Source organism: Lissotriton helveticus, chromosome 2_1 (genome assembly GCF_964261635.1).
Source record: "Lissotriton helveticus chromosome 2_1, aLisHel1.1, whole genome shotgun sequence".
Classification (NCBI taxonomy): Eukaryota; Metazoa; Chordata; class Amphibia; order Caudata; family Salamandridae; genus Lissotriton; species Lissotriton helveticus.
The window spans coordinates 1,248,021,680-1,248,048,322 of NC_136059.1; the positions used below are offsets into that span (position 1 = coordinate 1,248,021,680).

A 26,643-nucleotide genomic window follows, 5' to 3' on the forward strand; every position below is an offset into this window, starting at 1 on the left:
GATGTTTCAAGGTGGCCAGCTCAGTCTGCTGCTTCCAGCATAAATCGTTCTGGATACACACACCTAGGTAACTAAAGGCCTGAACCCTCTCCAGAGGACGGTCGTTCATAGTTACAGAGCCTCTAAAAGTTTTCGGAGCTTTAAAAGTCATAAACTTGGATTTAAGTACATTAACTTCTAAACCCCTTGTGGTGCAGAACTCATCAAAAAGCTTCAGCGCCTTTTGCAACCCGCTTGGGGTATTTGATACAAGGAGACAATCGTCTGCGAACATTAAAATTGGAATTTTAGCTCCTGCAAGGATTGGGGCATCAACGTTGGAGTTAACTAAAATTCTAGCAACGTCATTAATATAAAGGGAAAATAAAGTTGGAGCCAATACACAGCCCTGCCTTACTCCAGATTCCGATCACACTGGCAACCCCGAGGGACCTTTTCGAACATGGCCGCCATCCACTACTAGGCTTGAACATCGTTTTCCACAACTCGTGAACCCAACCTCCACAACGAGTTATTAGAGACCCACCGGACCCGTTCGTCTTCCAAACGGTACCAAGGTCCATGCCACCCAATTAGTATAAGACACGGTTGCACATGACAAAATGGGGTGATTGCACGGGGTAATATTCTTTCCCGTTTATATCACACCATTACAAGATGGCCGCCATGCTCTCGGGACCACACACGTGACCTAGGATAGTGGGCGGTTACCCAACGCGGCACGCCGACCCGCCGGTGCTATTGAAATAATTCCCGCCGCCGAGCTCACACATCTACTCGAGCTCGGCGGGGACGGGTAGGTCACTGCACCCGGACACAGCAGACTTCAGGTGAGTGTGGCTAGCGCATGGCGGAGGAGGCGAGCCTCTAGCGCTCAAACAGGTCGTGAGCCTTACTCTGTAGGCTTTTTTACTTCACTGTTATTTAGCGCGGTTTTTACTTATCCCTACTCCAGCCACACCCTGGGCTCAGCGCTGTAGTTCAGCCCTGCCGAACACTCATGTGGCCCCTAGGATATGATCATTAGGTGAGTAAGGGAATCTTAACATGCTCATTTTAATGGTTTTGAAGAGCACAGGGAAAGTATGCTGTTATGCCTCTTGTACTACATAGTGGTGTCTACACTTAAAACCCTGCCTGAATATACCACAGGCAGGTATTGAGATTTATACTGCTGCATTTTTAACCTTGTATATTGACACTTGTGTTCTTGTTTTTTAAACCTTCACCTTCACTGTCCACAGTATGAGTCACAGTTACTGCGTGTGCTCCACAGTTTCACATTGCACGCTCAGTACACCTGGCATGCGGTGGATGAGTACATTCACTTCAAACACCACCAGCATGTTAGTATATGTTCTTCCTGGCAATACTATGACTGCGGTTTTTGTCTAATTACTGTTTCCTTATCCTTCCTCTAGACATAGGCATAGGAGGATCCACTAAGGTAAAATTTACAACACATATGACATGAGCATGTTGTTGTCTTCACTTTGGTCCTGAAGAATCGCGGTAAATATACCAAATGCGAGAAACATGTTGACCACATGCACCACTAGTATCTTCTAGGGTAACACAACATAATAGGTTGACACCTAGGGAACTAGCTTCACTTTTTAACCGTAGCTAGGGGACCCCCAGAATAAAATCCATTCCGGTACCCCTTGTTACATTTTAGCCACCTCACCATAGGTTTACACCGCCCTGCCCACATACCCCCACTTCACCTATAGGCAGTTGGAAAAAAGATCTCCGCCAAAGAGCCCCTCTCTGAGGTGTGCCCGTCGGGGGTTGCACCGCCTCCCCGACGAGGAGCAACCGCCGATGATGAAGCATGACACTCCTCGGGGTGTGTGAGGCAAATATATCCAACACAATGGATGCCCCAGGGTATCAATAATATCCCTCTCCTTTCCCCACCTTGGTCACGCCAGCAAGAACTTTCCTATCGCTTCCTTCCTTAGGAACAGTACAGCAACCCCTTTTGGTTTGACTCTCGAGTACTCTGTACAGACACTAAGCTGTTACTGGACCTTCCACCATCTTGAGTGGTAAATGGTGTCCTTTTGCCTCCCTTCTTTTTGAAACTTACTCCAGATTCGACAGGGAACTGAGTTGTGACATTGCCAGGACTACCCCATCTGATCTGAGCGTAATTTAGGTCATGAAGTTTTTTAATCAGTGAAAGTAAAGGCCCAGGTAAACCCATATCTTTAAGGACATTCCACAAAGTTGTGCGGGGAACCAGATCGAAAGCCGCTCTCAAATCTACAAAGGCGGCGTAAAGACTGCCGCAGCCCAATGTCACGGTCTTCCAGTACAGCATTGTGAAATGCAATACCTGGTCGACCGTGCTAATGGATGTTATAAACCCTGCTTGTAGATTGGTCAGGATGTTATAGTCCCGTTCCCATGCCAGTATTTTATCCAGGATCAGCCTGCCAAAGATTTTTTGTGAGGTGTCGATCAGGCTGAACGGTCGATAATTTCCAGGCAGGGATTTGTCCCCCTTTTTAGAGACGGGAATAATTTCAGCCCCGAGCCATGATTTTGGAACGGGTGCGCCCTTAGCAATCATATTTGACAAGAGGAGTATATATGGGCCCCAAGAGACCCTATCCTGCAAGAATAGATCCGCAGGAATGCCATCGACACCTGGCGCTCTACCAGGTATCACTAGATCTAGGGCACGTTCCACGTCTTTCAGTGTAAATGGATCATCCAAAAATGGCGAGAACGGAATCTCAGGGGAAAGGTTTGAAGCATCACCCTTCGCATATTGCGGCTCAAAATATGATACCCATTTATCACGTGGGACCCAATTCTGGGGTTTCTCGGGGTTGCCATCCACGCCCCACTTGTAAACATTCCAAAACTTACGCGTATCTTTATGGTGTCCCGCCTCTTTTAAATCGTTCCACCTTTGCTCGTCCCAATTACGTTTGGCTTTAGCGACGGCATTTTTATAGGCGGCCCTGGCAAGACGGATATTAAGACTCGGCCCGGTTCTAATCCCTCTGCCCAGGTCCATACGGGCCTGTCTACATTCCCCTGAGTACCATCTAGGTGGTGGGGGAACTCTAGGGCCATTTAGCGTGCCAGGCCTAACAAAAAGGCTTTTTAGATCACCAAAAAAGGCCTCATGAATCCTGGTTGCCTCCATATTCCTTGTGGTTGTTACATCCTCTTTAAATAAAACCTCTAAATCGCTTGTTGCTTGTGCTAACTTGATAGATATAGAGTCAATGCTCTGCTGGTTGGTTAAAACCTTGGAACATCGGACATGACGCATGTCGTTTGTTACGACAGTGTCAATGAGAGTGGTGACGTCCGTCTCCTCTCCATTTTGGTCTGGGGAAATCCAGTATGAGAGAGACAAGCACAGGGGGTTGTGATCGCTCTCAACCCTTTCCATTATTAGCATGTCTTTAAGGAATCTCCATAGACCCCGACTAATCAAAATGTAATCAATTCTACTCGTTCGGAGGCCATTCTTAAAGGTGTTTTTCCCTACCTTATCACCAGCGGTTCTCCCATTTACTGATCTTAATCCCTTGTTGAGACAGAGTGAATTGATTTGGAGCAATACCTCGGTCCATCTTTTAATTGGATCAAGATCGAGTTTAGGTACCCCCCACTCTCTATCTTGTTCATCCGATAATGTGCCAATTGTCATTTAAAAGAGGTTCGAACGTTACGTTAAAATCTCCCCCCACAATAAAGTTAGAATCAGCAGGTTGGGATTCTAGCATGTCTTCCAGATGGGCCATAACTGCAGATTTCTTCCCTCCAGTACTGCGAGCATAAATGTTAAAGATATGAAGGGCCTCCTTGTTAGGAAACTCAAGTTTTATTGCCTGCAAGTCGATATGGTTAGTGGTTATAATTTTGGTTTTGTTGGCAAGATCCTGTCTAACCCAAATTGTTAGGCCTCCAGATGGGCGGCCTTTCCCTCTCTTTTCGGCCATAATGCTATAGTTCAGGTAACCGGGAAAATGGAGAGATTCCAGAGACCAGGTTTCCTGAAATAGGCATATTTCAAACTGGCTTATAAAAGACGTCCACTCTGGTAACTCCACTTTAGATTTAAGGCCTGCTACGTTCCAAGAAAGGATCGAGCCAGGTTTACCACAAATAGAAACAATATCATCATTACGTGTTTCACTCACTGAAGTGCATGGGATGCTAGGCAGGGATGGTGTATAAGCTCTAATGTGAGGAGTGGCAGGAATATCATGGTTAGACTGCTCACAGAATGCTCCTGGAGAAGCTTGTGGGCGCAGTCAATCATTACAATCTAAATTAGAGTTTGCCATACAGGATCCCCTGTTAATTTTTTCTTATATCATTTGACCAGTTATAAGGAGGGGTTGATCTCATCTGAATCCTAGAATAGTCAGGGGAGCATGATCTGAATTCTAGGTTTAGTAGCTCTCCTGCTATCATGGGATTTTTAAAATTAAGTTTAATACAGTCATAGGGCTCACCTGGAGAAGAAAGCCTTACTGCTCGGGAAATATCCACCCTGATAGCAGACCCACATCCCCTTACATATCTGATCCAGTGTATAGCTTTGTTGGCCAGAGCCTCAGGTGTTTCGCGGTCTCTACCAATAGGGAGCTTAGGAATATTAATCAGATACACTGCAGGGAACTTGTTTAGATCAGAATTATGTTAGGGAGCATGTAAGTTCGCTGAAGAGGGTCCTTTCCCCTGGTGGTGGGTCACAGCTTTCTGGTCTGTCTGTCTGTCTCTGGGAATGTTCTTACTGGCCGATTTCTCTGGAGCGATGCCTGGCAAAATTGTTGAAATGGTTGGGATTGCTGGGACTGTGCCCCGGCTTTGGGGTTTAGGTTTAGCTTGTGGTACTTCCCTCCCTTTCCTGAACACCTCACTTAACATGATTTTAGGGTTTTGGGTGTTTTCCCTAGCGGTTGTCATGGGATTTATATTCCTGATGTGGCCCGTTGCGCCTGTCGGATTTGGGCCCGATAATGTAGGTGGCGCTGGAGAACGTGGGCCTTGGTCAGAAACAACCCTCATGTTAGTAATTACAGTTGTCAAATGGTCGATCTTAAATTGCATCTTTTCCACCAAGTCACATAAATGTTTAACAACAGATATCAGAGAGCTATCGGTAATTTCAGGAGTCCCGGGCACCTCTGTCTGGTTGCTTTCAACGTGGGCCAAAACAGAGAATCTGTTAGAACTGATCAAAGCGGTAGGATCTTCAGGGGGCTGTACTGGAACTGATGTCGGATGGATTTGATCAACATCAGATTCATCCCCCAGGTCTACGACTAGGCCCGTTTTCGCCCCTGTAGTGGATTTATTTAAGAACATATCAGGAATAGTTGTAACTCCCCTCTTCTGGGACCGTGCTTCCAAGACCCCCTCAAGACTCCCACCCTCGGGGACAAATTGTAACAGGTCAGTGCAGTCTTGAACCAGGTCATCGATCCTGTCCATTACACAGTTCCCTCCTGCGTGTGGCAAACGTTTTTTAGACGGTTTGTATTTCCGTTTCTTGGCTAGCTTCCCTCCCTTCGACATCACGCCAACAGTTTCACTGGGGTCTTCCGTAGATTTACGTTTCCCCATATTTGCAGGATATCAGTCAGCGTACATAGATAAACAATGAGCAGTACCTTGAGTTGGACTTTACAGGGGGGTGGCCCAGCCCTGCCTCTTCCTGCCCGAACGGCCACAGACGGCCCGCCCTTTGCCCGGGATTAGCTCGGGCGCTCCTGCGCGCGACTCGCGGGACGAGAGGCGTTCCTCTCCTTTCACGCGCCTCCGGGCGCTCTGGTGGCGTCACTCGCGCGCGCGGCCGCCGGGGCACCTGGGAGTTGAAGTCCCCTGCCCTCGCGGCGGCGGTGGTGCTGGCGCTGGAGTGCGGGACCCGTTTACACAAAGAGCCGTTCCCCTCACGGCAAAGTAAGGCAAGGTAAGGCTTCTGGTGATATCAAATTGTGCCACTAACCTGACTCTGTCAGATATGCTTTCCCACTGTTTTGGATATATTTGTACCGCCTCCTTTAGCAACTGCATTACCTGCCATAATCTCGCTCTCTGGCTCGTTATATCCCACTGAGTCCCAATGATGATCCTGCAGAGGCAGCTGGCATGGACCAGGGGCGACGGGCGGTGGAGAAAAAAAATATACTTACCTTTTAACCGAGTCACTCCTCCGTTGTCTCTCCGTGTCTCTTCCAGCCGGAACAGAAGTAGAAAGCACACAGGCTCCCCTAAGCCAATTGCGATGCTGCTGTAATCAGCATCGTGATTGGTCTGAGAACTGTGGTTCGGCGCTCAGACAGGCAGCGGGAGCCTGTGCATGTTCTCCGCCCAGGCTCTACAATACAGCCGGTGGAGAACATGCAAAGTACGCATTACTGTTTGCCCGGCCCAAGACGGTCGGCCAAACCATCATGTGCATTGACAGAGCGCACTCACCACTCCTCTCCCTGCTCTGTGAGCAGAGCGGCCCAGACCCGTCCCACAAATTTGCTTCAGCAGGGAAAAATAAAATTATAATAATATGGTGTTATTATCATTTTATCTTTCCTTTTTTACACTGCTGAAAAGCAGTGGGGCGATCCTCCTCTGCCTTAGCGGAGGAGCCACCACTGCGATCCTGCCATTTTTCTTGAGACACAAACACTGTTGACTTTAGAAACACGTACCGTATATGATTGCTGAGAACTGCGAAATGGCCTTTACAACACGGGCTGAGGCACGCATACTGCTTCCATGCAAGCAGAACAACGCTTGCCATAACCACGCATATACCTTAACCACGCATATGCATGGTAAAGGCAGTTAGCTGTCTAGCATTGCAGCGAGTGGGTGGAGGGTTTCAGAGACGTCCTGCAAACAGCAGATGGAAAAGCGGCTTGGTGAGTACTTTTTTTATTTTTTATTTCAGGGCAGGGGAAGTTGTTAGGGCTGGAGGCGGTTTTAGGGCATGGGGCTGGGGTCGAGGTAGTTATTAGTGGAAGTGGTGGGATTTAGGGCTCAGGGCAGGGGCGGTTTTCAGGGTTGGGGGCAGGTTTAAAGCTCAGGGTGGGGGGATGGAGTTGGGATCGTATTTGGGCTGGGGGATGGGTGTTAGACCTCAGGGTGGGAAGTGCGATCGGAGTAATTTTTTGGGGAGGGTATATTGCAGGGATGTTGATGGCTTTTAAGAATAAGGGAGGGGTGGCTAAGGTTTGATGTTTACTACGCACATACCTTTACCAATCATGCGTTTACACTGAAATTCATTGTAAAGGCATGGGTGTAAAGGAATGCGTGTTTAAGACTCCTTCGCTGTTGAGGCAAGAGTGGTTTAGCCATGCATGTTTCTGTCATACAACCTTGAGTACTTGCAGTAACGAGCCGTGCTGGTCATGTGTTTGTTGCTTGTTGATCATGATTTATCACTTGAGTGTATCACCTCTTAAGAGAGCACCAATCACGTGTATTTTGCACCAATATTCACTGCGCCGCTATGTATCTTGAAATCGTTTTTCATAAACTCATTTGAAAACATTTCCTTCGCCATTTGGTTCTTTGTATCTAAAGTATTGTGCTAGGGATCAGTGTGTTTTTGTTACAGTTACACCACCAGTTATGGAGCAACAAAATCCTTAGTGGGTTAACACCGCTCTCAGTTCATCAGTAGCGCTTAAGATTGAAACCAGAGAAAAGCTGCTACATCGAGTCTGTCAGTATTTTAAAGTATACATTTGGAGGACTTTGTATGAAGTGCAATGGCACAGATTTTGGGCTGTCAGTTCAATATAATGAATTCCTTTCTTTCAATTGGATGTACTCATTAAATTGAATGTTGTTGGTGGGCAGGAAACAAGTCTTTGACTTAAAAGAAAAGAAAGCAATCTTTTGACTTAAAAGAAAAGGCAGCAGTCCTGCCCTGTCCTGTGGTCAAGTGAGTCTGCAGCGGGCACCGCCCCCGGACTCTGCTTGCCCTGCCGCCCGCCCCCGGCCTCCCTCCCAGGCAGCACTCAGGCAACAGCGGCCAAAACACTGGGATCGTGGACGGCTTCGCCTGTTTTTCTGGATCCGCAGACTCCGAGGGCGTGGAAAGTGGGAGTCATCCCAAAAGGAGGGGGACGCGGGGCTGAAGATGGCTGCCTCGAGCAGGGGCCCCGGGGCCCTTCGGGAGGGATGGTGAACCCCCAGCGCGTCAGCCCCGGGCGGCAGCCCCCGCCGGGCCCGGAGGAGGCGGAGGAGGAGCGGCGGCGCCGGCGGCCGTGGCCGGGGAGGCTGGCGGCTGAGCAGGCGGCCGGGGGCGGCTTCTTCCCCGCCCCGGGGGCCCGTCCGCGGGACCCCGAGCGCGCCGCGGGGACGGAGATGGAGATGGCGCAGATTCGCCAGGACCGGGCCCTGTTCCCCGCCGCGGGCCCCCCGTCGCCGCCCTCCTCCGGGTCCCGGCAGGCCTGGAGCCGCGACAACCCGGGCTTCGAGGCCGAGGAGGGGGAGCTGGGCGAGGAGGAAGAGGAGGACGAGGAGGGCATGGTGGTGGAGATGGACGTGGAGTGGCACCCCTCCGGGGCCGGGAGGCGCTCGGGCTCCGTGGCCTCCTCGTGCAGCAGCAGCGGGGGCGCCGGGGCGCGCGCGGGCCGAGGCCGCAGAGGGGGCCCGGAGCAGGGCTGCGCCACCCCCGCCGGCGGGGAGAACCTGCCGCCGCCCCCCGACCAGGGCAGGCCCGAGGGGGCACGAAGGATCCTGTACCTTTTGAAGGGTAAGTTGCCTGCGTGCACCTACCAGACCTTGGTACAAGAGCCCCATAGGGGTCCTTACTGGGCGACCCACATGAACCACCCCCTAGGACAGTGCCCACACCCTCAGGTACCTTACAGTACACCCTGTGGCCAAATGCCCTGGCACCGTGATCTTGCATCCAATGGATTCTGCCAAGCTAGACAGGGCACGCCCACAGCTGTCCATGCAGAGTGGGCTCTGACAGGCACAGTGCCACCCCCTCACAGGACCGCTGGCAGGATCTGGCACTCAACCTAGTTTTACATCTTAGCTCCCGGTGGAAACAATAACGGATCACCCGGGCGATCGCGAATTTTTTCTCTGTAACGGTGATGACGTTTTTAGCAAAGCAAACACACATCCTTAAACTTGAATGCACTATTATAGTAATATAAAAGCATGCACTATTATAGTAATATAAAAATTGTTATAGACCCTACCAATTTATTTGGCAATTAGTTTAGGAGACTTTTTTGTGCCGTTCACATTCTGCGTCATTTGTATTTCTAGGTAGGTATTAACCGCCATTCAGCGTTTCATGCATGGAAAGTTGGCAAGCAAACTTTTATTGAAACATCGGATGGAAAGTTAGATGTCGACCTATATTTGAATATTTCAGAGCAACAGTTACTTTTAGTGAAACCGACAATCAGACAGCGGGTAGTTTTGTTTTTTTGGGGCAGCGAAAGCCAGGACTGAGAAGACGTTAATAGTAAAACACACGCCTGAAGTGATTTTCTTTATTTTAATTTCCTTTGTCAGCTGCATGCGAGAGCCCTCTGGTTCTTGATAACCCTGGGCGAAGAACTACGCTCCATTCGCGGAGCTTGCGGAGTTTTGGCAACTCCGCGTTCCACGGAGAACGCGAAGCTGTCGATTACTCCGCGATCCGGTGCGTAGCGTAGTTCTCGCGCGCTGAATAACATTATCGCGTGCGCGGCAATGGCTTACCTTGGCCCGTCGCGACCGCCTGGGTAGGTTCGTGCGATATTTGACGCGATCACGCACTTTGGCAGTGCGAACGAGAAGATGAGTTCCCGAACATGTCTAACACAACGCGAACACGTTACTTGTGACCCGGAACAGGAAATAAGGGAACGCAAGCGGGCGGGACAAACCTCTTGAGTAACTTAGCGCGCTAGCTATCTCGAGCATGCAGGCAGCGCCCCGAACACGCGCACCCGAAGACGAAAAACGGCGCGCGAACGGGTCTAGCAAGCAACTACGCATGTCCGCGGAGCTACGCGTAGCTCGCGGAGTGCAAGTGCGTCTTCGCGTAGCTTCGCGGAGTGCGGCTACGCGAACTACGCCCAGGGTTAGTTCTTGATAGTGGTATTAGCAGGGTTTTCATAGTATCGGATGTGCCCTTGATTCAAAGAGAGCGGGATGACTGAAGAAACGTGGCAAGAGTTATGCTTTTAGGAGAGCTGACAAACGGGCATCCTGTTTTCCCAGCGTGGTCAATCTTATTGGCGTGGAATTTTATAAAATATCCACTTGTCCAAGAGACACAATACTTCAAAAGTAGGCTTGTCCTGTGCTAACAAATGCCATTGTCTACCATGTAGTGAGGTGCGACGTTATGGCAGCTTTATTATAGCAAAACGGCTCAGATAATTTGCCACTTTCTGCAAATCTGCATACAGGGGCTGGAATTGGGCTAGAAGCAGAGTTTTAGTTATGGAATAACCAGTGAGTTTGTATCATCACAAAGTTGCATGTTTAAGGTTTTTTACCAATTTCTCTCCAATCGCTTCAGACATTGTAAGTTGACATACTCTTGACAGGGAGAGGAGTAAAACTTTCTCAAGGGCCGTAAAATGGAGTGGTTGTAGGAAAATAAGTTGTTTAATGGGGAATTTCTATTTCTCCAGGGGAAAACGTGGATCTGCAATCTCATAAGATTTTCCCAGGAGCAAATATACACCAGGGGTCTCCAATCTTTTCTTTAATAAGAGCTACTTAAGTTTACTGAATATCATCCTGAGCTACTAATATTATTAGTGTTGTCATAGTAGCTACATCAAAATAGACTACATTAAAGGCCACCCAATTCAGGATTGACACCAGCGATCACTGCAGTTCATCAGGCAGGATTGCCAGCAGTAATGTAAACAAGCATTGGAAATGCAATAGGTCTCGGATTTTTTTGAGTTCGAGCTAATTGCATTGTAAATGGCAATGTCTTTTAGCCATGTGTTATGAAGTGTATGCATGTGGTGTGTAGTGGAATTATGTGGGTTGGATTGGAATTGTAGCAATGGTGGCATGCTGCGCTTTAGATGAATATGTTTAAAAGTAAAGCGCACCATACTGCGATTGCTACAATAGTTAATTATGGATGTGTTAACAATTGATGTGTGCACTGATGGCTGGTGGTGTGTGTGCGCCTGTAGAAATTGTGCACTGGTGGTGTGTGTGCCTGGTGGAAGCGTGCACTGACGGCTGGTGGTGTGTGTGTGCCTGGTGGAAGCGTGCACTGACGGCTGGTGGTGTGTGTGTGCCTGGTGGAAGCGTGCACTGACGGCTGGTGGTGTGTGTGTGCCTGGTAAAAGCGTGCACAGACGGTTGGTGGTGTGTGTGCCTGGTGAAAGTGTGCACTGATGGCTGGTGGTGTGTGTGTGTTTGGTGAAAGCGTGCACTGACGGCTGGTGGTGTTTGTGCCCAGTGAAAGCGTGCACTGATGGCTGGTGGTGTGTGGTTGTGTGTATGGTTGCGTGTGTGGTTGCATGTGTGGTGGTGAGTATGTAGTGGTGAGTGTGGAGAGGGTGTGTGTGGTCTTATGTGTGTGGTCTTATGTGTGTGTGTGGTGGACTTAGTTTGAGTTTTCGTACCCTGCACACTCACACACTGCTCACCCTACACATTCACACAATGTTCACCCTGCACATTCACACAATGTTCACCCTGCACACTCACACACTGTTCACCCTGCACACTCACACACTGTTCACCCTGCACACTCACACACTGTTCACCCTGCACACTCACACACTGTTCACCCTGCACACTCACACACCGTTCACCCTGCACACTCACACACCGTTCACCCTGCACACTCACACACCGTTCACCCTGCACACTCACACACCGTTCACCCTGCACACTCACACACCGTTCACCCTGCACACTCACACACCGTTCACCCTGCACACTCACACACCGTTCACCCTGCACACTCACACACCGTTCACCCTGCACACTCACACACCGTTCACCCTGCACACTCACACACCGTTCACCCTGCACACTCACACACCGTTCACCCTGCACACTCACACACCGTTCACACTCACACACCGTTCACACTCACACACCGTTCACACTCACACACTGTTCACCCTGCACACTCACACACTGTTCACCCTGCACACTCACACACTGTTCACCCTGCACACTCACACACTGTTCACCCTGCACACTCACACACTGTTCACCCTGCACACTCACACACTGTTCACCCTGCACACTCACACACTGTTCACCCTGCACACTCACACACTGTTCACCCTGCACACTCACACACTGTTCACCCTGCACACTCACACACTGTTCACCCTGCACACTCACACACTGTTCACCCTGCACACTCACACACTGTTCACCCTGCACACTCACACACTGTTCACCCTGCACACTCACACACTGTTCACCCTGCACACTCACACACTGTTCACCCTGCACACTCACACACTGTTCACCCTGCACACTCACTGCTCACCCTGCACACTCACTGCTCACCCTGCACACTCTCACACTGCTCACCCTGCACACTCTCACACTGCTCACCCTGCACACTCTCACACTGCTCACCCTGCACACTCACACACCGTTCACCCTGCATACTCACACACCGTTCACCCTGCACACTCACACACCGTTCACCCTGCACACTCACACACCGTTCACCCTGCACACTCACACACCGTTCACCCTGCACACTCACACACCGTTCACCCTGCACACTCACACACCGTTCACCCTGCGCACACACACACCGTTCACACTCACACACTGTTCACCCTGCACACTCACACACTGTTCACCCTGCACACTCACACACTGTTCACCCTGCGCCCTCACACACGTTCACCCTGCGCCCTCACACACGTTCACCCTGCACACTCACACACCGTTCACCACTCACACACCGTTCACCCTGCACACTCACACACCGTTCACCCTGCACACTCACACACCGTTCACCCTGCACACTCACACACCGTTCACCCTGCACACTCACACACCGTTCACCCTGCACACTCACACACCGTTCACCCTGCACACTCACACACCGTTCACCCTGCACACTCACACACCGTTCACACTCACACACTGTTCACCCTGCACACTCACACACTGTTCACCCTGCACACTCACACACTGTTCACCCTGCGCCCTCACACACGTTCACCCTGCGCCCTCACACACGTTCACCCTGCACACTCACACACGTTCACCCTGCACACTCACACACGTTCACCCTGCACACTCACACACGTTCACCCTGCACACTCACACACGTTCACCCTGCACACTCACACACGTTCACCCTGCACACTCACACAATGCTCACCCTACACACACACTGCTCACCCTACACTCGCACTGCTCACCCTGCACACTCTCACACTGCTCACCCTGCACGCTCACACACTGCTCACCCTGCACGCTCACACACTGCTCACCCTGCACGCTCACACACTGCTCACCCTGCACGCTCACACACTGCTCACCCTACGTAATGTGAAAAGACCTAGCTCTGGACTTTGGCCTGTGTTGTAATCATACAGTAGGTTGTGAGTAGTTGCGCTTGATTGGTTGGGGCGTCCCCTCCTTACTGCTCCCCTCACAGAGGGCCGACCGTCTCCATGAAGCTCCCAAGACACGTGTTCAGCTGTTCTTTGTTTTAGCTCCTGTGTGTCAGTGCAACGTGTAAGCGCACAAGCATACCCTGCTCTCTCTGGAACACTCACACTGCTGAGTCTCTCTCACTCTGCAGTCTCTCTCACTCTGCAGTCTCTCTCACTCTGCAGTCTCTCTCACTCTGCAGTCACTCTCACTCTGCAGTCACTCTCACTCTGCAGTCACTCTCACTCTGCAGTCACTCTCACTCTGCAGTCACTCTCACTCTGCAGTCACTCATGCTGTCACTCTGCAGTCACTCATGCTGTCACTCTCACTCATGCTGTCACTCTCACTCTGCTGTCACTCATGCTGTCACTCTGCAGTCACTCATGCTGTCACTCTCACTCTGCAGTCACTCTCACTCTGCTGTCACTCTGCAGTCACTCATGCTGTCACTCTGCAGTCACTCATGCTGTCCCTCTCACTCTGCTGTCACTCATGCTGTCACTCTCACTCTGCAGTCACTCATGCTGTCACTCTCACTCTGCAGTCACTCATGCTGTCACTCTCACTCATGCTGTCACTCTCACTCATGCTGTCACTCTCACTCATGCTGTCACTCTCACTCATGCTGTCACTCATGCTGTCACTCTCACTCATGCTGTCACTCTCACTCATGCTGTCACTCTCACTCATGCTGTCACTCTCACTCATGCTGTCACTCTCACTCATGCTGTCACTCTCACTCATGCTGTCACTCTCACTCATGCTGTCACTCACTCATGCTGTCACTCACTCATGCTGTCACTCTCACTCATGCTGTCACTCTCACTCATGCTGTCACTCTCACTCATGCTGTCACTCTCACTCTGCAGTCACTCTCACTCTGCAGTCACTCATGCTGTCACTCTCACTCTGCTGTCACTCTCACTCTACTGTCACTCTCACTCTGCTGTCACTCTCACTCTGCTGTCACTCTCACTCTGCTGTCACTCTCACTCTGCTGTCACTCTCACTCTGCTGTCACTCTCACTCTGCTGTCACTCTCACTCTGCTGTCACTCTCACTCTGCTGTCACTCTCACTCTGCTGTCACTCTTACTCTGCTGTCACTCTCACTCTGCTGTCACTCTGCTGTCACTCTGCTGTCACTGTGCTGTCACTCTGCTGTCACTCTCACTCTGCTGTCACTCTCACTCTGCTGTCACTCTCACTCTGCTGTCACTCTCACTCTGCTTTCACTCATGCTGTCACTCTCACTCTGCTGTCAGTCATGCTGCTACTAACTATCTGTCATCGCTTGTCCCCAGTGCTGGAAGGAAAGGAACGAGGACAGGGTCTATGCCTTATATATGTCACAACCAATATTCCTCTCATCCTATAGATTGTTGAATTTCAGGCCAAACTAAATGTCACACAGAGTAAATAATAAATATTATGCAGAATGTGCTAAGTACCCAAATTCAAACAATCCTTGTCGTTGTTTCCATGGTGCTAATGGCAGTCACTATAAATGTGCAACTTCCTTAGGTCCCAGAATCACTTACTCTCTAATAAAAGAGAGAGGGACCCCAGGACCAAAGGGATAGGGTTCCACAGTAGACACAAGTCAAAATATATAATTCCCTTTGGGCGAATTATCATGGACAGACAGATTATTGCCAGTAAGCATATATACACTCAACAATAAAAAACATGAAATCTTAACAAGGAAGCAATGCACAAAATATTCAAAAGATTTAAAGAAAAGCACAATAATAAAAGTAGATCTGCACAGTTTATTACCATACACTATAATTTGTTAAACATGGGAAACATACACAGAACAGAACATTATATACAAAATATATCCAACATTTCTTTTGAATATTTTGTGCATTGCTTCCTTGTTAAGATTTCATGTTTTTTATTGTTGAGTGTATATATGCTTACTGGCAATAATCTGTCTGTCCATGATAATTCGCCCAAAGGGAATTATATATTTTGACTTGTGCCCAGAATCACTTAGCCTGAGCACAGCTGCCAAAATCCGATAATCAGAGGAGTGCGACTCGAATACGCTCCAACTCGAGAAATACATTTAGGGCAAAAGAGGTTTATGAAGAAAGAGGTGTAAACAATGTGTAAGAAAATTTAGTTTTTGGTGCTTACGACGATAAGGCTAGACCCCTAGTCTGTGGCCATCGCATGTCGACAAAGCTGTGGAACAGGGATACATTTGTAAAATAAATAAATATATACAGGGCCCAAACGTTTTTCTTAGGAACCCAGAGCCGGTGCAGCAACACTGGCTGTCTCTTTATCTTATTATTGCAGGTTATTTTTCAACCATTCGCACCCCTCTGGTCACTGTTGTTCTATTTTTCGCTTCCTCTTCCATTCTCTGCACTTGCTAGTGGGTCAAAAAATAAGTGCTGTCGGCCCAGCACCAGCAACCCCGGTCACAAATTAAGCACTGTTTGTAGAGTGCATTGGACAGTGGTAAACTTCAAGAAGGCGAGTAGGATGGAAAAAAAGCAGAACCAAAAATACTAGCATTGAGATGAATTTACATTCTGTGATTCTGAAATGTCTCTTCTGCGTTGCAGGAGGCTTTCTATTCTCATTCATTTCTCGATCTTGTCAGTCTATTGCAAATCGTGCAGACAATATTGTCGCGCTGTTTCTGCATCACAAAATAAAAGATGTACATCTTCCACCCCGAAGTCTTAGATTACCAACAAACAATGTTTATCCAGTAGCTGCTTGACACTGCTTAAGAGGCCGAAGGGTTCTTGCTGTCCAGGCCCATGCACTGTCATTCGCACGGCAAAATCTGCAAAACACCTCTTAATTCAGCGAGATGTGTAAACCTGGCAATTTTCCCCATAAAGTTGTGTTCACGCTTAATCGTAGTGTAGTGTCTAGAAGCCCTGCATGGCTATAGTGAATGATAAGAGTCTGTTTATCATAAACTATATTTCCATCTTAGCTCACCTTTCCTTTCCGAGAATAGAACCGTTTTTGTCCCCAGTTTCATTTGTTTTATTTGCTATGTATTTTGGCACTGATGAAAGGTACTAGACTGATTAACCTTGGAAACAATACAAACAGAAGTTGTAACTGTTGGAAAGTTTCCAATTTAGGACTTCACTAGCAAGGCTATCTTTAAACCCCCACCCCTCGATATAATCTAAAAAATGAATACAAAGTGGTGGTCACTTAAAAAACAAGCAGCGTGATCGCTTTTGTAAAAAAAAAAAAAATAATAATAGCGAGTGGCGTGTGTGCCACTGCTAGCATATGTTTTGAATTATATTCAAAACATATGGCCTCTGGTACGCGTAACAGACACCAATAGGCCATAGGCGGAGCTACGCGACTGCCTATGGCTTATGGCCTATTGCGTGTTCTGTTTAAAAACAGCACGCCAAGGCCAATGAAAATGTACCTTGGAAATCCACACGCAGGAGCGTGTGGAATTTTAAGGTTCATTTTCAAATTGCCCGCAATAGGACTCGGAGCTGCACGACACTGCTGCGCAGTGTACGCAGAGCCCGAGCCCTAAAAAGACTATATCTCTGTATAGTGCTTCTACATGAGTAATACATAACCGCCATAGCTGCAATTCCACTGGCACCAAGGTAACAATATGAGTAATAAGTGTCCCCATAGCCACAGAATTTATCACTCCAATATGACCGTTAAATATATTTTTAGAAATTCAACCTTTATTCTCCAAACACCAACTTGAGAGTTCTGAAAATACACACATTTTTATCTTGGATACACACTTTTCGATTTTGGTATACATATATTAGTTCAACTAAGCATAAGCTTCTAATTTAATTGACTGGGCTGCACTTCGGGACTTTGTTGTTCGCCCTGTGAGGACCTGTGTTTCCCCGCATTTTCTGCCACCGTTCGCGACACCCGCTCCGCGGGTGCCGCTCACTGCTGCCTGCCCCGTCCTCCCTGGTGTGAGCGGCTCCACAGTCGGTGGTGTACCAACGCGCTCCCAGGTAGAGGTTAACGCCTGTGATAGCGTCTGGAGCCTACCGGGGGACTGCGAGGTCCAGCAGCCTCAGCTGTACACAGCTGCTGCCTCTTCCCCCGGCGGCCACGCCCCCAACCTCCTCCTTCTTTACTGGATCCAGCTCCACCGCGACGTGGGACGCGCGCGGGGCGGAGCTCGGGGCGAAGACCGGGCAAAGAGCGGGCCGTTTAAGGCCGTTCAAGGACGGCAGAGGACGGCCCTGGTCCTGAACCCCTGTCTTATCACCCTTAATTCATCGACAAGGTAGGCGGAACTGTGTTTTCTATCTCTTCCTCAAACACTGGTGGCCGCCTCCCAGTTATATCATCATCCTCTACTGCCCTTGCGTCACAGATGTCAGCCATGCGCAACAGAACTAGAAGCTGTACTAAAAGAGCCACGGCGGTAGCACAGGTGACTGCACCCATAGATCTCTTTATTTCACGGGTGAACGAGACCATCGACAAAAGCATTGTTTTGCTGGAAAAAAGAGTTTCCTTGGATCTCGCGAACGCCAAGCGTTCGTCTTTGGGTTCTCTTGCAAATGCCAAATCACCCTCCCAGCAGCCCTTGAATAACTGTTCCTTACCCTTATCCTTGCCCACCGCTGGCGCATTCACTGTACCGAATGCTGTTGATCTGTCAGTTACCCAATCTGACTCGGATCCGTCTTATGTCGATCTTGAGGCTACCCCAGACCTAGAAGCCTGTCAGTCACCCGGCAAAGCGGAGCCGAGTCTAGATGGGCCAACTGATATGGAAACAGCTCCTGTACTTATTGATTCTGGGGGAAGGGTTATTATCCCTCTAAAGGTTACGTCCAAGAGCAAGAATAAGGAAAAACCTAAAGTTAAAGTCAGGAATCATAACCTGATATCACCTACCCCGCAATTGGCGCCAGGTATACCCTGCTGGGTTCAAAATATGGTAACAGATCTTAAACTGGACCTTGAGGCCACAATAGCAGCACAAATTAAGCCTTTAATTTCAAAACTTGACAGACTCACGTCATTAATGCACTCGAAATGGCCTAATAAGACGAATGGCCCAGGGTCTGTTCAGCCACAAGAGATCAAAGAAGCAGTCCCCAAATGCTTATCTTGTGTCCAGCTTTCTAAAGATGCATCAAATAATGCACAAATAACTATAGTTTCCAGGGATCCAGCTACACTACATCTGTCCCAAACAGGGAATAACTCTGTCCAACCCCCACCCCTATCTACTCCGAAGGTGGTGGGTTCTACTTCGGCTTATCAACATCCTGTTGATGGAAATAAAACTACTACCTCACAAGCAAAAGATGTCGCAGGAAAGTCTATTAACCCTTCAGTTCCTCTCCCTACAAACAAGCCTGAAGGCTTTAAGCCAAAGCAGGCACGCTTTAAGTCAATCAGCCTGCCACCAGAAGTCTCCCCTTTTGTGGTTGTGTTGACAGCTGTTCCCCCACTGAAGGAGGAAGTAAAAGAAACCTTTGTAGAGTTAAGAAATAAATGCGCCCAGTGGCTCCACTTACATAAACCTTTACCTAGTAATATGAGTGGTGAAATTCTTACTGTGCGTAGAGGGGACTGGGTGGGCAGGAGTAAGAAAACAATAGTAGGGGACGTAATTACAGTTAACTTTAGGGATATAGGGGCAGCCAGCTACATATGTAATGCACCCAACAGTGGTCCTGCTACCCAAATTAATCCACTCCCTTTGTCCTACTTCCTTCCCATACCACCAAGACCAAATCCTTCTCGCCCTACTTTCCCAAGTAATAGAGGGTCTGTGTATCCCCCGCAACATACCATTAAACCTTGGCAGCAACCACCACATCTCTCATCTTTTCTTCCACACCATGTTAGTCTTCAGCAGCAACCACCACATCTCTCATCTTTTCTTCCACACCATGTTAGTCTTCAGTGGCAACAACCTCCTCATTATCCACCACCTTTATATCAGTCTGCTCATCAGTGGCAGCAACCTTTTCAGCCCCCACAATCTGTTAAACCCCAGTGGCAACAATCATGGCAGGACATGCCTCCTCCTCTTGATCCCTCGTATTCACAATTCGCTCATCCTAACAGATATGGTGTGTTAGATGAGGTAGACTGACTCAGCTTTATCAAAGCTTCAGATTCAAACCTCTCTACCACCAAAAATGATATGGAGAGTGTTTTTCCAGCCATACCTTTCCCCACACTTCTTGAATCCCCAATAGTGGCATCGTCAATACCACTTTCGCATACACTAACTAGGGATAGTCCTGATGCTTGTTCATCTACCGTCACCCCCAGTCTAGGCCCAGATACCAATCTCCAGGAAGATAGTCCTACCTCACCATGTGTAATCCAGCCAGAGTCGGCTATTGTCGGCGACAATGGTAAGCCAGCGGGACTTTCTCTTATCTCCTGGAATATTGCTGGCCTTGCCAGTAAAATAGGTTCACCCTTCTGGACCAGGTTTATTGGGGAGGGATTAGATCTAATCCTCCTCCAGGAAACGTGGTGTTTGGACCATATCAATATTGAAGGGTACACATCTCACTGCCTTAAAGCTACTAAATCCAGCTCGGGCAGGGCCAAGGGGCCTTTTGATGCTTTTGTCCAACAAGCTGTGTAATTGTACAGTTAAAAGTAGTACGACAGTTGGGACCCACAGTCAGGTAGTAAGGGTGGAGTGCAGTAAGAGTATTGACCTAGTTGTAGTAAATTTCTACAACAATATTTTTGATGCCACTAGAGGAGATATTTTACCACCCCTGGAAAAGGAAATTGCCAAGGCCATGGGCATTTCGAAAAGAAAGGCTGAGGTTGTTTGGGCAGGGGATTTTAACTTACAGCCCTGCCATTTGTCCAATGGGAATATCTGTGGTTTTGGAGCGGCTATGAGCAGTCATTGGGGGGGGTTGGGAGCGAGGGAGGATTTTCTCCACTTCCAACACTGCAGTTACGGTTCTACATTAAACAACATGCTAGTTACACTAGACTTGACCCTGTTAAACTGTAACATAAATAATCAGGCAATAACATGCCCCACATTTACAGGAAGGGACGCAGGGTCATTTATAGATCATATTCTTTTGTCTAGCAGTGGAGACTTTACTAACTTGTATGTAAATGAAGAAAGTCTCAGTGACCATAACAGCATTCGTGTTACCCTCCTAGGGCATGGTACCCCATCAGTTTCAGGTGAAAAGTGTTCTACTGACCTAGTACCCATCAGACCGAAGGGTCTAAGGATTAGATGGACTGGAACTAATTCCAAGGCCAAGCAGAAGGAGGTTCTTACCAGTTGTAAAAACCAAATTAGTTCCTGTCTAGATAACGAAAGTGACCCTAGTTGCTTATTACTACACTTTGTCTCCATTAATAGTATTATTGATGGTATTTTTACTAAGGCCCCGATATCCAATAGTGGTCCGAAGCAGGGGTGGTTTGATAAACCCTGTATACTTGCCCTCCGAGAACTCAAGAACGCTTTAGGTACTAAACCACGCGATAACGAGGGAATAAAACACCTCAGGTCTAGATATAAAGCAGCAATTAATAACAGGAAAAAGGTATTACAGACTGAGGCGTGGGATAAGTTGAAAGAAGCAGCCGAGACCAAAAACTGCAAACTTTATTGGGAAACAATTAATAGTCCTTTTCTCAATAAAGAAGATGTTCCAGAATTAACATCATATGTTGCATGCAGCGATTGGGTCAGTCACTTTTCTAAAATCTTTAATCCAGAAGGGTTATCCCTTGAGTCACCGTCTCCTGAGTCTACCTCTTGGCTACCTCTCCCTTTGGGAATAACATTAGAAGAAAGCCATGAAGGAATTTCTAACAGCAAAGGAGGCAAGGCCCCTGGCCCTGATGGGGTCCCGCTGGATTTATACAAAGATGAACCAGATTTGTGGGCTCCCATCCTGGTGAGGATATTCAATTGTGCGGCAGAAACTAATTTCCCTTCTACTTGGGGTCAATCAGTCATTATTCCCTTACATAAGAAAGGTAACAAATCAGAGGCTTCCAATTATCGGCCAATTTCCTTGTTGGACGCTTCTGTAAAGGTAATGAGTAGGATTTTGCTCAAAAGGCTAGAAAATTGGGCAACTGATTCAAATATTTTAACTAGAGTCCAATATGGTTTCCGGAAAGGCTTGGGCACATTGGATCAATGTGTAAATTTGGACCTTTTAATTAACAAATATACTGTGGCTAAAAATGGCAACCTCTTTTTATGTTTTGCTGATTTGAGCAGCGCTTTTGATTTGGTTAACCATGCTATTCTCTGGGAGGTTTTGCTTGAAGCAGGGGCACCGAGGGAAATCGTCCATTTCTTAGCTAGACTTTATGAAAAACTCTCCTGTAAGGTCCGCTATGGTACCCTAGGCGAATGCACCCCTTTTTTTAAAGTCTCACGGGGCATACGCCAGGGATGTGTTTTGGCCCCTCTTTTATTTTCCCTCTTCATTAATGGTGTTGACCGTTCTTTGGTTGACATCCCAGCAGACGCTCCCTTGATTGGAGGAAAACCCGTCCCGCTATTACTTTATGCGGATGACGCTGTTCTTTTATCTCGTACACAGATTGGCCTCCAGCGTTTAATTGATAGTTTTATGCAGTTTATTCAAATTAGGAGGCTTCGAGTGAATAAATCTAAGACGTATGTTATGTCATGCGGTCAGGCAGCAAAACAGTCAAAGCATACCTTTTTTCTGGATAAAGATAAATTGACACATGTTAAATCCTTTTGTTATTTGGGAATTACATACAACAACAGTGGGACTTGGACCTCTGAATTTGACTCCATTAGGTTAAAAATGCTGCGGTCCACCAGCAGTATTTTCCGATTTGCTTCCAAACTTGGCTCAAGAAGCATTCCAGACATGATGAATATATATAATGTTTGTTGTGTCTCTTCTGCTCTGTATGGGGCAGGGGTATGGGGCCATAGCGAGGGCACATCCTTACAAAAGGATGAAAACAAGTTTTTAAGGAGGTTGTTATGTGTCCCCCCTTCTGCCTCTGTCCAACTGATCCACGAAGAGGTCGGGGTCGAGTTTATTTCTGACTTAGCAGCAGTTCGGCCACTTTTATTGTGGCGTTCTATTTGGGCTAAGCCAGAGACTCGATTCACTCAAGATATTATTCTTGACTGTATAGGTTTGGACCACTCTTCACGCATACAGTGGCTGAGATACATTCACCGCTGGTATCTTCTTCTTTTTAACATCGATGTGTTTCTTGAGCCAGAAGAGGTTGTTTCTATTCCCAAAAAAGAAATTAAGACAACGTTTCTAAATTTTCAAAAGGCAGAGCGAGATAAAATTTTTGGTAATTTAACCACCGTGAAATTTTACAAGGACCTGAATTTAACCTCGGGGTTTCAACCTTACCTTGTGTACGTGACTCGTCCCTCTCACCAATATGTATTAACACGTGTCAGATTGGGTATTGTTCACCATCTGGTTGCATTCCCAAACCCGAAAGCCAGATCAGAGACACTCTGCCCGTGTGACAGTACTTCTCGTCAGAGTTGTTGCCATTTTCTACTTTTTTGTAAATTTTTTCATTTCCTTAGGATAAAATACCTTAAACCGATTTTTATAAAGTATAATATCCGTACCACAAAAACTGCATTGATACTTTTATCCTCACTGGAGAATGAGGATATTTGTTTCTTTTTGGCCACCTACATATTGAAGTGTGCAGCTGCCAGGAAAGTATCGTACTGTAAAATCTTTTATACTTACCTGTCTGTACCCATGTTATACAGCTGCCAGGAATTGTATTATGCTGCTATTACCTTTTACATCCCTGTCTGTATATGTATGTTTCCAAGTTTTATATTAATCTTTGTAATTAAGGTATAATTTTACTCGTTGATGTCCACAGTATGTACTGTATGGTCTCCCCTTTCTTTTACTTTTAAATCATTTTTATGCTAGTCTAAAAATGTCCAGAATCATTTTACCGGAATTATTTTACCGAAATGTACAGCTGCCAGGAGATGGTCTATCAAGTATACCTTATCGATTTCCTGTCTGTACACCTATGAATGTTTTGTACTATCGTAACAGTTTGTTGATTTTAAAAGGAAAGAATAATTTTTAACTGTTGCACACTAGCCGTTTGCACATTTTCCTACTCCTTTTTCTTATTTGTGTCCATGTGGTGATTTAATATTTTAAATTATGTATCTTATTATGCTTGTATGATTTGTATGTACAAATCGAATAAAAGCTTTTGAACTTGACTGGGCTGCACACAGGAGAGCTACTTTTAGGTAGTTGGAGAGCTACCAGTAGCTCACACGCTACTTGTTGAAGAAGCCTGCACCAGTGTATTTGCACGTGCAAAAAGGAGCCTTGCTGTAGCTTGCTACTAATACATTATCTATGCTTGCTACTGTAACCCCTTGTGAATCCCTAAAAGTTGTAAATTCGCACCAATGCAAGGTTGTAGAACTAGGGGTGCACTTTTGTGACTGTCATTAACAATGAAGCCTCTGTTTTATTTTAATGTTGCCCAAAATGGTTTTACACTGATTATCGAATACTAATGTTTTTTTTTTATATTGGCATGCATCAAACACATTTCCCTGAATGGTGCTTTAGAGAAATGTTATTTGAAGTTGAAGAAAATGTTTGCAAAATGTTTTCTAAAATTTGCAATGTTTTGTCTACATTTTATTTTGAAAGCAAGCAATCTTCAATCTTGCTTTCAAGGTTCTGCATGTATTTGCAAACAACAATGGAGAATGGTGGTAGCCATACACTTGGCCTCAAATTGTTTAAAATTTGCAAACGTGTATTCACATTTATATTGGAAACACTGTACAGTAATGTAAGCTGAGGCATTTTTGTGAGTTAAAACACCGAAATCCTCACGTTATTTTATGAATAGTCATAATAGTCGCTATTTATTGTGCCCAATAAATAAGGTACCCCCGGATATTATTTATGACGTGTGATAAATAACACCTTCACTTGTAAACATGCCTTTTACGTGTATTTTAAAGAGTTCTATTGTATGTATTTTAGAGTTGGAGAAAGGTCCAAAACTTGTGTATGGGAGATGGGAATGTAAAGCAGCTTTGAGAAAGAGTAGGTATTAGTTAAGTATTCGGATGTAGTTTCGAACTTGCAACCTTTTGTAAAGATAGTTAAGCATTATCACAGTATTTAGAGGCCCGGCTAGGAAGAGAGCTGTAAAAAGGCACCTTGATTGGATTAAGCTAAGATCTAAATATCTGAAAACCCTGTGGCTAACAAGGCATGGACAATTAGACCTCATCACTTCTTTTGTCATACATAATTGAACTATTTGATTCGATGCTCTCTCTGTTTCTAGACTATTACTTTAGCAATTGTAGCAAATAGCTGTAAACAAATACATTTTCCTTACACCAGCAGATAACAACTATGAGCTTTCACCGTGTAGTCTCTTGAAGGGATATTACAAGAGAGTCAAATCCCGGGACCTTATAAATACTCTTCTTGTATAATTTGTTTGTAATGTGAAGTTAAATCAAAGATGAATGATTGACTACATTGTAAGCCTAATATTTAACCTAGAATTGAAGTTCGCATATACTGCAGAGCAGTTGTCCTTGACCTTTTGATTTCTGCGGACCCCCACTTAATCATTACTGGAACACCGGGACCCAAACTGAATAATTACTGGAATCCCGGGACCCCCAATGAGTAATTACTGGAAGCCGGGTACACCCAATGAGTAATTACTGGAAGCAGGGTACACCAAATGAGTAATTACTGAAAGCCGGGGGCCCCAGCGTAATCCTTATTGATAATTTGAACCACAAAACAATACATTAAAAAATGCAAAAACTAGCATTCATCAAAAAATATATATTTGCTGAAATATTTTGTTTAATTCACGAACAAATGTAAAAACAACTACATTTTAATGGGAAGGTTGGAGCTTTTCTAAATTCAATCGAGACCACTCATCATCCATACTGTATTCTGTTTAATGCGCTTGCAATGTAACCATGAATCATTCTAAAGATAATCAATTTTTAACCTCCAATTTTAAATTCCTTCACATTTAAAGAAAGTTTTAAATTTTTCGCATCTACATTTTGCTGCTTTAGTTATTTACACTTTATTAATATTCTAAGCAGTCACATACCTACTGCTTTGCGGGTCCCTTAGTGGTCTCCTACCACAGTTTAATAACTACTGCTATAGATTATTATGGTCTGAATATCCAAGTTGTTGGTGAACATACCACAGCTCATTTCTTTATGAAGAAAACATGTACAAACTATATTACATGTGTAAAGCTATTGCTCTACATAACAAATACAGAACTATACACGCAGAGAGAATTTTTTTGATTGAAACCAAATTGAAGCCAAAACAGAAGTGTCTTACAAAACACCCATGGTGCCCAGTATGTGCTTTAAAAAGGTATGTAAATAAAATATATTGAAGGGCAAAGAAATAAAGCTGACAAGAAGCATAGGTGAGACCTACTGTGCCCTGCAGCATTATCTGTGGCTAAAACTGTGCCCAACGGATTGTTTATTGCCATCCAATGTGTTTTACACTGCTCAGGCAACATGATTTACAAAGGCAATATTATTAGTAAAGCAATACAAATATAACCATTAAAGCAACTTGGTACCATCCGATGAGAGATCTTTACTGCTGTACAAAGCTGAGCACTGCTTAATTTGAGCCGGTGGTTGCAGATGGTCTCGCCTGCACCAATTTTCGAGGATCTGCACTTTTTTTCCTCCTCAGATTTTGACCCAGAATAAGATAAGGAAAAAACACACAGGTGGGAAAGAACATTGAGTAAGATGGAAAAGTCATGTCAAAGGGAGAAAGTAGGAACCTGTATGAGTGATATAAAGGGGCAGGAAGTGTCTGGAGGAGGAGCAAAGAGGAATGAGGTGGAATCAAGACTATGCAGTAATGATATTCAGCACGCCGACATTCAGTAATGCTGCCATGGGCTTTCGTGCAAAACTTCAAGCCATGCGCACCGGTGGTAAGTGAGTGGGAGAGGT

The 26,643-nt window shown here is 46.5% G+C and overlaps 1 protein-coding gene across 1 annotated transcript in view; it reads left to right on the top strand.

Moving 5' to 3' along the window:
* The first annotated feature begins 7,987 nt into the window (after positions 1-7,987).
* PKD2 (polycystin 2, transient receptor potential cation channel) overlaps positions 7,988-26,643 on the top strand; it is a 239,049-nt gene continuing 220,393 nt past the window's right edge. The window contains exon 1 of the mRNA XM_078676197.1: positions 7,988-8,746. Within this exon, the coding sequence (XP_078532323.1) occupies positions 8,170-8,746 (577 nt within the window). The 5' untranslated portion in view covers positions 7,988-8,169. The remainder of the gene's footprint in view (positions 8,747-26,643) is intronic.